This window comes from Dermacentor albipictus, chromosome 2, assembly GCF_038994185.2.
Source record: "Dermacentor albipictus isolate Rhodes 1998 colony chromosome 2, USDA_Dalb.pri_finalv2, whole genome shotgun sequence".
NCBI lineage: Eukaryota > Metazoa > Arthropoda > Arachnida > Ixodida > Ixodidae > Dermacentor > Dermacentor albipictus.
In genome coordinates this window covers 24131130-24144965 of record NC_091822.1, presented here as the reverse complement: position 1 = coordinate 24144965, position 13836 = coordinate 24131130, and the positions used below count along the sequence as shown (strand labels likewise).

At 47.5% G+C, this 13836-nt stretch overlaps 1 protein-coding gene across 2 annotated transcripts in view; it reads left to right on the top strand.

The window, feature by feature from the left end:
* Exn (Ephexin) overlaps window positions 1–13836 on the top strand; it is a 173430-nt gene that overhangs the window by 36564 nt on the left and 123030 nt on the right. For both annotated transcript variants that reach the window (XM_065426613.2, XM_065426612.2), the window contains exons 3-4: window positions 9934–10233; window positions 11187–11238. In XM_065426613.2, coding sequence (XP_065282685.1) covers window positions 9934–10233; window positions 11187–11238 — 352 coding nt within the window. The remainder of the gene's footprint in view (window positions 1–9933; window positions 10234–11186; window positions 11239–13836) is intronic.

Below are 13836 nucleotides of genomic sequence, written 5' to 3'. Positions count from 1 at the left end.
ATCTGAATGTACGGTAAGATCTCGTTACTACAAACACCACATTAACTAACTTTTCAGATTTACTTTTTTTTTTTAATCCCCGCCAAAATGGCTGTATTTTCAATGTAAAAAGCTTTCAGTACTACGAATTACAGATTACCGAATATTTCAGAATAACGTACGTAATTTACTCCCGTAATCACCAAGATGCTTTGTTATTATGAAGTTCCATTGAAGTTTCGGTACCGAATCCCCGAGGCTTACACCTAGCATCATCATCCGCAGCAGCCATGCGCTGGGGAACCCGTGTCAACGGGTATAGCCCCAGCAACATTGGAATCAGTGTGAGCATCGTGTATGGTCATGTTCAGACTCTCCTACTATGTCATAGGCCTAGCGTCACCATGTTGATAGCGATCAGCAGGAGCTGCGAAGTTATCGGTGCTGGGATTGTGTTGTGGCATTCGCTTTGCTGACAATGTGTTCTCCTGGCCCGGCGTTAAAAAGAAGCGATGCCAATTTCCATTAAAACAAAAAAAGTGGACATTTTGACGCAGCTGAATGCTGGAAGAAAGCAAGTCGACCTGTGCAAGGAACGTGATATTCCCCCATCAACAATGCTCAAGGATCGGGAAAAGATCATGCAATTGCATCAAGAGTCACAGCTGACTCCCTCAAGAAAACGCTTGCGGCTTGGCAGCTAGTACCAGAACGTCGACGACGATGCCCTCACGTGGTTTAAGGATGCCAGACAAAATGATGTGTCCTTGTCAGGCCCGATTATTCAAGAGAAGGCGCTACAGTTCACAGCAACCTTGGACATCTCCGGTTTCGATGCACGTGCCAGATGGCTTTACCGCTTCCGGCAAATGAATGGCGTTGCATGGCAGGTTGCTTGTGGCGAAGAAAAGGCAGCAGATGCCGAGAGTGCGGTTTACCTAGTGGAACAAGTGCTTTCAAGAGATCATTAGTCTTTCTCTCCAGACGGCGATGAAACGGCCTTCTTTTATCAGTTGTTGCCTGATAAAACAATGAACTTCAAAGGTGACAGGTGCAAGGGCGGAAAGAAATCACGTTTCCGCTTATCGGTTCTGTTCTGCTGCAACTCCATGGGCACGGAAGAACTGAAGCTGCTAGTTGTTGGCAAGTCTCCTAAGCCACGCTGCTTGAAAAACGTTGTCTCGTTGCTTTGCGACTACCGAGCCAACAAAAAAGCGTGGATGACACGAGAATTGTTCACTCAGTGGCTGCTGCAGCTTGATGACACAATGAAGAAGAATGACACAAGAATTCTCCTCATTGTTGACAATTGCTTGGCGCATATCGTGAACGTGCGATTAAGCAATGTGCAACTTGAATTTATGCCCCCGAATTGTACTTCTTTGCACCAACCTTTGGACCAGGGCATCATCAGATGTGTGAAGGCCGAATTTCAGAAGCGTCTTGTGCAGTGCCTCCTGATCAATATTCAACTGAAGCTGCCCACACAGGTAAACATCTATCAAGCTGCAGAAATGCTTACAAGGTCGTGGTGGAACATGAAGGCAAGCAGGATCAGCAACTGCTAGCGAAAGGCAAGCCTTTTAAAGGCATCACCTATGCCACAAGACTGCGAGGACACAGCGGAGCTCAACCCAGAACTGTAGAATGAGCTTACCGAGAAGCTCCCCGTCGACACCGCGGTGACCTTCGATGATTACATTGACAGCGACAGCTACATCCACGGAGCTAACCAATGAAGACATTGTGAATAAAGTGTGTGAGTAAGAAGATTGCAGTAGTGACTACGAAGACGATGCTGACACTGGATCAACACACGAAGAGGAAGAGACTGTTTCTAGCTTGGATGTTTTTTGTAGTTTTTCTGGAAAAGACGCGATCATTCCTAGGGCGCTGTAAAGATGCCCCCGATGACGTTCAGAGGAAGGTCGAGGATATGGAGACGTTCGTCCTGCAGCACTTGCTGTCTACTCGCCAGAAGATTACAGACTTCTTCAAGCATTAAATTGTAGTTAAACTGTGCCCAGCGTCCTCGTTTATTATTTACGTACGAACACGCGCATCTATTGCTAAGATATGTAATTTTCGTTGTTGTGTTACGTTACTGACATGAAAATATTGGTTTTTCAGTACTACTATAATTCAATTTAATGAATTAAAATCGGCGGTCCCGCAAAGTTCGTTGTAACGAGATTCTACTGTATAGTGGTTCTATGACATAGAGCCGCTTGTTTCATTCTTTCCACTTATTCATGTCATGCCAGCGTCAAATCGATGAAGACTAGTTTAAACCTGCCAGATCTTTCAGTGCATCATAAGTGTTCCCGTCTTTGCCTCTTTCATAAAATTTACCATTATAACCTTGTTTTAAAAGAAGCTATATTTGTTGCACCCACCTACACTCCAGTGTACACCGCAAGTATAAAATAGAAGTTAGTGCCAGTCGTTTATTTGTGGCTAAATTCCTCATGGTATATCTCTAAGCGTACATATAAGCTTGAAGCAGATTTAAATTATTGCTTCAGTTAAAGGTAAATAATGGAAGATGGTGTAGAGAACCACGAGGGTTGCAATGTGGGCTTGTTGGTAACGCATCTTGAATAGGTGTACGGTAGCGTGATTAAAAGACGGAACTAAAGAAGACGCACAGGGACACACAAAGCGCTCTGTGTCCCACTGTGTCTTCTATTAACCTGTCTTTTAATCGTGCTGCCGTATGCCTATTAAAGAACCAAGCTTGTACTGAGACCTGAGTATGACCATGCCAGGTGCACACCAGTGCTGGAAGGCAGCTTTAAGTAGAGTACGGCTTGTATTCCTCATGTATAAAATAAATACTACAGTAGCGCCCACTAACGCTGCTATACACAGATGCTAAAGGTTGGCACTCTGTCCGCAATGCAAAAAGATGACAAAAATAAAGTTAGGTGGCGCATGTTTGCGGCGCAAGCAGGGCACGCCCTAGTTCATTCTAAGAACCTGCTATGCTGGTCCTCTGATTCTGGCACTCCGCTGCAACCCCTCGGTTCCCGACATTGGTGACTTCGGACTACGAGATGACCGACCCCAGCAACCTACTGCCCTCAGGCAGCCTTCCACCAGACGCTACCTCGCGCCCTCGGGTCGTAGCTGCTCTACAGCTTTGCCTGCCCACGTTCTGGCACAAGGACCCACAGGTTTGGTTCACCCAAGTCGAAGCCTCCTTCGATCTACACCACATCTCCTCGGAAACTTCTTGGTATCACCACTTACTTATTGACCTGTCTCCTGAGGTTGCTCACGAGGTGGCGGACATCATCGCTGCACCTTAGGGGATGCCCCTTGCCAGCAACTGAAAAAAAGTATTTTGGACCGCACCATGGTGTCTGAGAGCGCACACCTCCAGCACCTGCTCACCTCCAAGGAACTTGGAGATCGCCGCCCTTCCCAGCTGCTCAACCACATACGACTGCTCCTGGGCTCAAGTAATGTCAACGCGAATGGTGCGCTGTTGAAGGAGCACTTCCTGCAGCGCTTGCTGCAGTCTGCCCACCATGTCTTGACTGCTGCAGGAGACTGGACCCTTGACCGCCTCGCCCAGCTTGCTGATAGAGTCCACAACACTACTTCTGTTGCCACCCTCTCTATCGGATGTCTGCATCGGACGTCTCCATCGGACGTCTCCTTTGGACATCCTCTTATGACCAGCGTGGCTCCTCCTCACCTCTCAGCGGCTGTTCCTCTTCCCTGAGCAGTCCCCGGTTGTGTAGTCCTCGAAGCTTGGCTATTTGTTTGTACCATCGCACTTTCCACTACCGTGCCCGCCAGTGCAAGTCCCCATGCCAATGGTCTGGAAATGCACTGTGAGATCACTGACGGCGGCTTGTGACCTAGACTTTCAACCCGGCCGCCTCTTCATCGTCATGGACTGCATTTTCAGCCTGCGTTTCTTTGTGGATAAGGGTGCCGAGGTCAGCGCACTGCTGTCCTCCAAGCGTGACCGCGTGGCGAACTCTACCTCTATCACCACGTATGGTCTGCAGTCCTTCACTCTCGACCTTAGCCTGTGGCGCACATTTTGGTAGGTCTTCATTGCAGCCGACATCAATCAGCCTATCCTCGGCTCTGACTTCCTGACCCATTTCGACCTCAACGTTGGCATGTGTCGGCGCCACCTGATTGACAGCAAGACGTGACTCTCCATCCCTGGAGTGCTGTCGGCTGTTGCTCCCACGGGCGTCCGCACGTTGATTCCACCATGCCCGTACGCTCACATCCTCGAAGACTTTCCTGAGGTGACGAGGCCCTGCAATTTAAATCGGCCACCCAGGCACAGCGTGACCCACCATGTTGTCACGCGTGGCTCACTTGTCGCAGCTCGTCCGTGCCGCCTCTTCGGTGACCGTCTGGCCATTGCTAAACGGGAATTCAAGCACATGTTCCAGCTGTGTATTATTCGCCCTTCAACCAGCAGTCGGGCTTCCTTACTTCATCTGGTGCCCAAGAAAGAACCAGGTGACTGGTGTGCGGTCGGCGACTAACGAGTGCTTGATGCTCACACAGTCCATGATTGCTATCCCCTTCCATACATCCAAGGTTTCATAGGCCACTTGGAAGGATGCAAAATCTTCAGTAAAGTGGACCTTGTCAAGGCCTATCGCCAAATCTCCATTGAGCCTGCCAATATCCCAAAGACGGTCATTACTACATCCTTCGGCCTGTTTGAGTGCACGCATGCGCTTTGGGCTATGCAACGCAGCTCAAACGTTCTATATTCATTGCTGAGGTAATGTGCGGACTCCTGGCTGTATTTGCCTACAGCAACGACATCCTTGTCATGAGTCCCAATCCACAAGAACATGAGCGTCATCTCCGGGAACTTTTCCAGTGCCTTCAACAATTTGGCCTGGTTGTCAACCCCCAAAAATGTGTCTTTGGGTCTTCCGAGCTTGAGTTCCTAGGTCACCACATCTCGGTGATGGGAATTCATCTGTTGCCCTCCCACGTCCAGGCCATGCAACATTTCCCAGCACCCATTATGCTACGTCAGCTGCATGAGTTCATGGGCCTAGTTAATTTCTCCTGACACTTTATCCCATACTGCGCTGAGCTTTTGCACCCATGGACTGACCTTTGCACAACCAAGGGCTCCTTATCCATGATTTGCTGGTCTCCCGAAGATCAAGCTGCTTTCAGGGCTGCTAAACAAGCAGTCACCGATTCGGTGCTTCTCATCCACCCAAGAACTAACGTGTCTACTCATATCAAGGTGGAGTCTTCCAGTGTGCCCATCGGCACTATTCTCCAGCAGCAAATTGACTCCAAGTGACGTCCACACGGCTTCTTTTCTCGTAAGCTCCAACTTGCTGAGACTCGCTAGGGTGTTTTTGGCTGTGAGCTGCTCGTTATTTACTGCAGCACTTCTGGCACTTCTTGGAGGGCCAGCCATTTTATTTTCTAACAGATCATGAGCCTCTGGTGTATGTCATCCGTAGAAACTATTCCTAGTATGTCGCATGTGAAATTCAAACTTCGTCAACTGGCTTATATATTGGAGTTCATTATGGATATCCGGCACATCAAAGGCACTGAAAACAAGGCAGCTGATGCACTATCGCGCATCACCTCCCTCGGCACTTCTACATCAACTGTGGACTGGGAACATCTTGCTCGGGCACAGATACAACACCCTGAGCTGCAAGCTCTGCATGACTGTCCCCGTTCCCTTCATCTGCAACTAATTCCCCACCTGTTTGTGCCTGGCTCACTCTGGTGTGACATGTCAGTGGCTGCACCTTGTCCCTTTATTCCGGCTGCCTGCCATCGTGCGGTGTTCCAATCCGTTCATGACATCTGCCATCCCAGCCACACAGCACCTCATTACACAGTGCTACATCTGGCCAAGCATTAACACCGATGGTCGCCAGAGGGCACGTTCGTGCCTCGCATGCCCGACCTGCCAAAATGACCTGCCACATGGAGACTCCCGCACAGTTTTTCTTGCCGCCTGGCTGTCGCTTTGACCACGTCCATCTTGATTTGGTTGAACCACTTCCTTCCTTGCACAACAGCCGGTACGTTCTAACAATGATTGACCGCTTCACTTGCTGGCCCGAAGCCATGCCCATTCCGGACATCACTGCGGAAACAGTCATGAAAGCCTTTGTTTCAGCATGGGTTTCCCACTTCGGTGACCCCAGCATCATGACCACTGATCGCGGCCGGCAATTTTACTGTACCTTCTTCACTTCCCTCATTCACCTGCTTGGCACTAAACACTGTCGTACCACAGCATGTCATTGCAGTGCCAACGGCATGGTTGATTGACTCTACTGCCAGCTCAAGGCTGCCCTCACTGTGCGCTTAGATTGGGAGCACTGGGCCGACCACCTTCCTATGGTGCTTCTCGACCTGCATGCTTTCCTTTGTCACAACCTTGGCTGTTGTCCGGCCGAACTTGTCTATGGTGCACCCCTGCAGCTCTTTGGAGACTTGTTCGTTCCTTCGGACCCCTCATCCCAGCCACTGCAGTACCTTCAATGCCTACAGGACTGCATTCAGCAACTGCGTCCCGTCATGCCTCAATCTTCGGACCACATCATCTCCATGCATCTGGACCTTGCGTCTTCGACCCACGTTTTTCTCGGATGAGATGCCGTAAAGGCACCTCTTACACCCTCCTACGATGGGCCGTACCGTGTCCTCCGCAAGATGCCGAAGTCCACCACCATCCTATCGAATGGTTGCGAAGAGGTCGTCTCATTAGACAGACTCAAACCGGCATACCTCGAGAAGCCTCCCACGGAGCTCCCCGCAGATGTCGACGCCATATTTGCCAATCTGCATGTAACCAAGACAGCACTGTCTCCACTTCATCTACAAGTACATTTCGCCATTTCGTCTGGGCGAGGGCGCCCACCGACACCGCTGCGCACAAACACTAAAGGTTAGTGCTCTCGGTCGATGCTTTCGGTCAGTGCTCTCAGTCGGCACTGCAAAAAAATGAGGGAAAGAAAGTTGGGCAGCGCATGCTCGTTGCGCAAGCATGGCACGTGCTAGTCCGTCCTCAGAGCTTGCTACGCTGGCCCTCTGGTTCTGGTGCTCCACTGCAACCCTTTGGTTCCCTATGCTATGATGTGTACAAGTGCTTGATATAGCAAATTAAACAGTTAAAACACAATGAAAGCGAACTATTTATTGGCAGCGATTTATTTAAAAGCTGCTCGCAAGTTTCACATACATGTGCCACATTTGATGTAAACATAAAGAATCTTAAGCTGAAGACAAAGCCCTCTTCAAGCACACATATTTCCACACGACAGATTGAAGTGTGCTTCCACTAGTTCATCTGATTAGTGTACCTAGTTGCATTGAATTCCAGCACTTGACACCTTTCTGATGGAGGCCTCATAGTGCCCAGCCTGTGCAGACGACACTTGGAATGTGCTAGACAAAAGGTGTGGCTAACTCACTCTTGCAAGGTATTCCACACATGGATTCCTTTGGAAATTGTGCCCCGACAGCTTTTGCATTATGTGGCATATCTGTCATGCAGCGGCAGTGCATAGTGCCATCGCCGGATGCATATGCACAACTTGCGTATTTTGGCTTCCATATCCTCCATTGAAATCTCTAGAGCCGAGCTGGAGCTGAAAGGAATGAAATTTCTCCCACCTCGACACTTGCCTCAACTGCAGTCTGCAATTTGCGACTGATCCACTGTTCACATAAAGTGGTTGGGGTGAGAAAAAAAAACTATGTGGGACCTCCCATTGTTCTGGCATCAGTCTGGAAGGGGCTGACGGAACTGGGTAAAGTGGTTGACTCCCTAGAGAGCAGCTGTGATCAGCAAAACCAAAATACAGAAAGTTCTAGTTGAGAGATGAGGTCAGCCTGTGGTTGCCAGAGACGAGCCCTTTGCATGCAGATTGTGTCTGATCATGCATGCATTTTTTTTATAGACTGAGGCTGCAGCTGCTTACAGATTGCTTCCCAGTACAGACATTTGAGGGACAGCAGAAGGTTGGCAGACCTGCAGGGGGCTCCTGCTACTGTTAAACATAGTGTACAAAACCACAGCAGTATGTCATGTCAGGATCATGAATCAGTGACAGTACAAGGGAGACATGTTGCACAACCTGCAAGACATTGTATTTTGTCATAATGCACTCATTGGACATACTGAAAAAGATTGTGAAAATAAAAGAAGCGCAGTATGAGAAAGTCGTGTATATACAATTGCAATTCAATGCACAACTCAATTAAAACATAAATTTGCGTGATATGTAGCAATTTAATTTATCTTATGTCATCTAAATATGGAGATGTGACTTGACATGAGGTTACTTATGGCGTTGCACAGTTTATGGAAAACTCGCGTGTTAGATCTGCGTGCAAAACCAATGGCATCTTCGCAGTCTCATTTCATTCAGATAATTTCACAACTAAAAACTTTTGGGATCAAAGAGACTTCCAACCAGACTGGTATCCATCGTTTATGCAGTGTATCCTTTTGCCTCCCTTTTAGAGAGCTGCTTACTGTGGTAATCGTACTGTGAAGTGTTTGTTTTGTGCTCGTAGACACGGCTATGACTGTTTTGGCCACTATGTAAATAACTTATGCAAGTACGCACTTGTAATAAATACCATGAAAGACAAACAAATGTAATATCTGGAGTTGCGCATGTACAAAATGAGTTCATCTGTATTTTATTCCATTACTATAATTTGCGACATCATCCATTGTTGCTGTTCTCCTCACTCGTGGTGTAACCTGGCCCTTGCGCCACAAAAAACCACACATCATCATCATCACTCGTGGTGTGCATGCTCAGCTCGGTTCTCTCCATGTTGCCCCTCATTTGCTATATTTCTTTCATGAGTACATTTTTTTTCCTGTTTTCCTTCCAAATACCCTTTTTCTTGATTCACTTGTTAGCACTTCATAGAAACAAAAGTATAGCCAGGACAGAGCTACTCTTGTGTTGGACCACATTTGTTATGCCATGGAAGCATAATGGTGTTTTCTATGACTACAATTGAAAACAGGATTTTTTCAATGCACTATGTCAAGGACTGACCAACACAATGCCATTTATGGCATCTGTTACCCAGAGCCTGAGCAAAATGGTGTTGCTTTGCAGAGTCTGCGTTAGTCACTGTAATGTCATGAATTTTTGCACCTCATCTTGGTTAGTATATTCTTGTCCAAATAAGTGTTACATTGCGTTTGAAAGCGTGCAAAGAGTCAACCTGGGAACTTGGAGAAACTTACCTGCCAGAAGATGTTCAAAAATGCTGTGAAATCTGCGACGTCACACTGACCTCACTGACACTGTGGTTTGCATGCAAGATTTGTGAAGGAATTGCTGGTTCATTTTTTATGTGAAGGATTTCTTTTTTGTGTTTTTCCTTGAAGTGTTAAGTGGAGTTTTGAAAAGACATGTCGCAAGCCTTGGCTGATGCTGCATTTTCCTTCAGTTAAAGCTTTCCTTTAAGGCTCTCTGCAGTTCTTGCACTATTCTAGGTTCCAGTATCATGTCATTTGATCTCAGAGGTGACCCCATTCTGGGTTGCAAAGAATGCACTCTAGTGCACATTGATGGGAGGGGATATGCAAAAAAGTTTGTGAACTTAGATATACCAGATGCTCAAGATTAAACCTACTTCGGCATGCCTCATATGCACGTAGTGGTTTTGGCATGCAGAACGCCAGAATTATTGTATTTATTTTGACTGTGTGGTGCAAGTTAGAAAACCCTAAGGGTTCCATATAAACAGAGTGCGCTGCCTTTCTAGCTTGCCTGCATTGGATTGCATCACCAACCTCATAAGCATGCATATGCCTATGCATGCGTAGTGCGCCTGATTGCTTCCCCCCTGATGAAATGTTGGCTGTAATAAATGCACTACTATCAGATGACTTGGTGCTTCCCACATTGCATGTGAAGTGAATGAGGGCACTTACTGGCGCAGTTGTTCCAAGGCCTGGTTCACGGGTTGCATCCATTGCCAAGAGCTTTGAGCAGCTCAGCTTGGCCGAGCCTACCAGTGTCAGCAGGAGGGCGACGACAGTTGTGAACCGTCGATCGTTCCGAGCCACGTCCGGCATCGTCCGACCCTCAGCGGTGCGAAGGACTCATTCAGTGCTGACGCAGCAGAAGCCACTGACTGCTGTGCAGGTGGCTGTGCGCAACCTGGAGGCACGCTGCATCAGCCCCGCCCCCAGGGAAACTCTGGCCAATCACTCCTTCCTGTGGACACGAGACGAGAAGGGTACTTGGCTGCCATTGCAATTTTGCTCACTGTTAATGTTACCTGCGAGTTTTGCGAGGCAGGCGACAGTGCCACGGAATATACTGTAGGATCTCATTGATACAATTCTGCATAGTATGTGTTTCTGGCAGGCAGGCAGGCAGGCAGGCAAAGAACTTTATTTAGGTCGTGAGGAGCGACTAAAAACCCCCTTATGAGGGAGGAGCCGCTGCGAGCCGCTCCCTCGTCGGGACGGGCAGGCTGTGTTTGACCGCAGCGCCGCAGGCTCTCAGGACGGTCCATAGCTGAGCAGCGAGTTTGGCGCTCTTGAGCGCCTCCTCCCACTCTTCTTCCGTGGTGAGATGATCGTGGTCCCGCAACGAGGGACAGCACCAGGGCATGCGTTCTAAAGTGCAGAAGGGATCTCCGCAATCCGGACAATTGGGCTCGAACGAGTCCATGTGCCTGCTGACCCTGGCTAGGCTGGGATGGGCTGGGCTGGGCTGACTGCAGCATGCGAGGGGTGGATAATACGATTTTTTTTTTTCTTTTCCTGGCCAACACCCCACAGAAGCAATGTATTTTCATACAGTTGATACGATTGAATTTTCACCTGAAATTAGATAATACGACTGCAAACTGGTATTTCGGGAACCCCTAGCTTTATATCAAAGTGTACTAGATTAAATTACATTCCAGCAACCTACAAAGCAGATTCCACTGTATAGGCCAATTAGTCAACCAGGTAAAAGAAAAATCTATCATCAAAAACAACTGTGAGCAACTGTTTGTCAGTACAGTCTTCTCGGCAAAAATTGTGTTATCACTGAACTGTGGCAGCATCCTGCAGTGCCTAGACAAATCCAGTTCTTGTCACTTGCATGTCAGATGGACTACCACAACAGTAAACTGCAATCTTTGAACTCAAAGTGCTGGATGTGTTTCGGTGAAACATACTTCTTGTAATATTTCAGAGCTCCAATATGGCGGATCACTAAGCAGTGCCTGTGATGACACAAGCAAGAAGTGAGTTGACGAACCGACCTCCCTTTTTATTCTTTATGTTCGTTTGTCTTATAGTATGACTGTTTAGTACTATACTAAACCCTCGTTCATTCGACCCTCATTAATTTGGAAAATCAGATAATTCAGACTTGTCCTCTGGTTCCAGCAGGTGTGTGCATTATTTAATGCAATCAGAATCTCGTTAATTAAAACGTACTTGGCTGCACATCGGTTAATTCAGACAACTTTCAGAGATCGGCGAGCGTCGAGCACCACAAATGTGCTACACGAAAGAGCAAAAATAGCATGCAACCAAAATGAAGTGGCAGAATCTGCGTCATCATACTCATCAGCAGAAATCGTGTCTTAATGACAGCTACACCGGAACACTTCATGCATATTTGTGCCTTTAAAGCCTTTATTCTTCCAACTGTTCTCGCTTCGACAACCAACGTCAGACTCTCCAGTGTGCCTTGAATAGACTGTACGACAGGCCATTTACAGAAGCAAAGATCTTGGGGGCGTGGCCTCACAGTTCATTAGCCCAGAAAGCAGTTCGAGCGCTTCTGTACTACCTGAAGGCAACAAACTTGAGTGCCCGACTGTAGACATGCTGCACCTAGCTTAGTACATGTGCAGGTGCACTATAGACTCATGCTCTCTCTCTCTCTCTCTCTCTCTCTCTCACACACACACACACACACACACACACACAGACACACACACACACTCCCCATCCCCCTTGCCAGAAGGCGTATGACACGTGGCGCTACGGAATCTTAAGAGACCTGTCAGCAATGGGCATCCACGGTAATATGCTTAACCTAATAGAACGGGTAAAAGTCGGCAATGCACTCTCACGTCCTTTTACGCAGGAAACAGGTGTACCCCAAGGAGGCGTGCTTAGCTGCACACTCTTTATCGTGAAGATGAACACGCTTCGTGCTTCACTACCACCGGCCATCTTTTACTCTGTCTACGTGGACGACATTCAAATAGCTTTCAAATCTTGTAACCTCGCAGTCTGCGAGAGACAGGTACAGCATGGCCTTAACAAAATGTATGTGGGCAGACAGCAATGGATTTAACATCAATCCTAACAAAAGCTGTTGTGTTCTTTTTACAAGAAAGAGAGGCCTGATCCCAGATCCTTGCTTAGAACTATGTGGACAACAGATATCTGTAAACAAAGAACACAAATTTCTAGGTGTTATACTTGACTACAGACTCACTTTCGTCCCCCACATTAAACATCTTAAAGAAAAATGTCTAAAAACAATGAACATAATGAAACTTCTATCGCAGACTTCATGGCGTAGTGACAGGAAGTGTTTAATGAATCTCTATAAAAGCCTCATTCGATCACGACTAGACTATGGTGCCGTGATTTATCACTCTGCCGCCCCGAGCGCACTAAAGATGCTAGACCCAGTCCACATCTAGGAATCCGACTGGCCACTGGCGCTTTCAGAACGAGTCCCATACAAAGCTTATATGTAGAATCAAATGAGTGGTCACTTCATCTGCAGAGAACATACATCAGCCAAACACATTTTCTGAAAGTCCACTCTAATCCGCAACATCCGTGTTTTAATACCGTTAACGAGATGGCATAGGCTACACTCTTTCGTAATCATCCCTCCGTAAGACAGCCTTTCTCGCTACGTGTGAGGGAGCTTAGTCATGAAATGCATGTCCCACTCCTTGAGCTTCGCCTAATGCGTCCAGCCAAGCAGCTACCTCCTTGGGAGTGGCAGCTGATACAATGCGATATATCTTTCATGCAAGTTACAAAACACGCTTCAGAAATTGAAATCCAAATGCATTTCCGGGAACTCCAGCACAAACACTCCTGCACGGAGTTCTACACAGACGCGTCGAAGACACACGACGGTGTGCTATGCAGCCGTCGGTCCATCCTTCTCGGAATCCGACGTACTGCATCCGGAAACTAGTATCTTTACGGCTGAGACCTACGCACTGCTGTCGGCCGTAAAGCATATAAATAAATCAAAACTCCAGAAATCAGTTATATATATGGACTCCCTCAGTGTTGTGAAGGCCTTGATGTCTTTCTGTAACCACGAAAATCAAGTAATTAATGAACTCTACTCTGTCCTGTGCAAAGCATATAGTATATCTAATCAACATGTGATTATATGCTGGGTGACTGGACATAGGGGCATCGAGGGTAACGTTCTAGCGGACCAGATGGCCACATCAATTTCATTGCATGCAGTTCATCCTACTGCTTCGGTCCCTGTCACTGACTTGAAGCCTTTCTTAAGAAGGAAACTACGAAGCCACTGGCAACGTATGTGGGACGCAGAAGTAAATAACAAACTGCACGTGATAAAGCCACAGTTAGGTTCTTGGCCCTCCGTAACAAAATCACAGCGAACAGATGTCCTATTCTGTTGCCTCAGAATAGGACACACATTTGGCACGCATAACTTTTTACTCACTGAAAATTATCCTCCAACCTGCAGTAGATGTGGGGAGAGGCTGACCGTCCTCCACGTCCTCCTGGAGTGTCAGGCAGCCGAATCTGAGAGAAGGAAACATTTTTCCCTAGCATACCGGCAGCACATACCCCTACATCCCGTAATGCTACTCGGC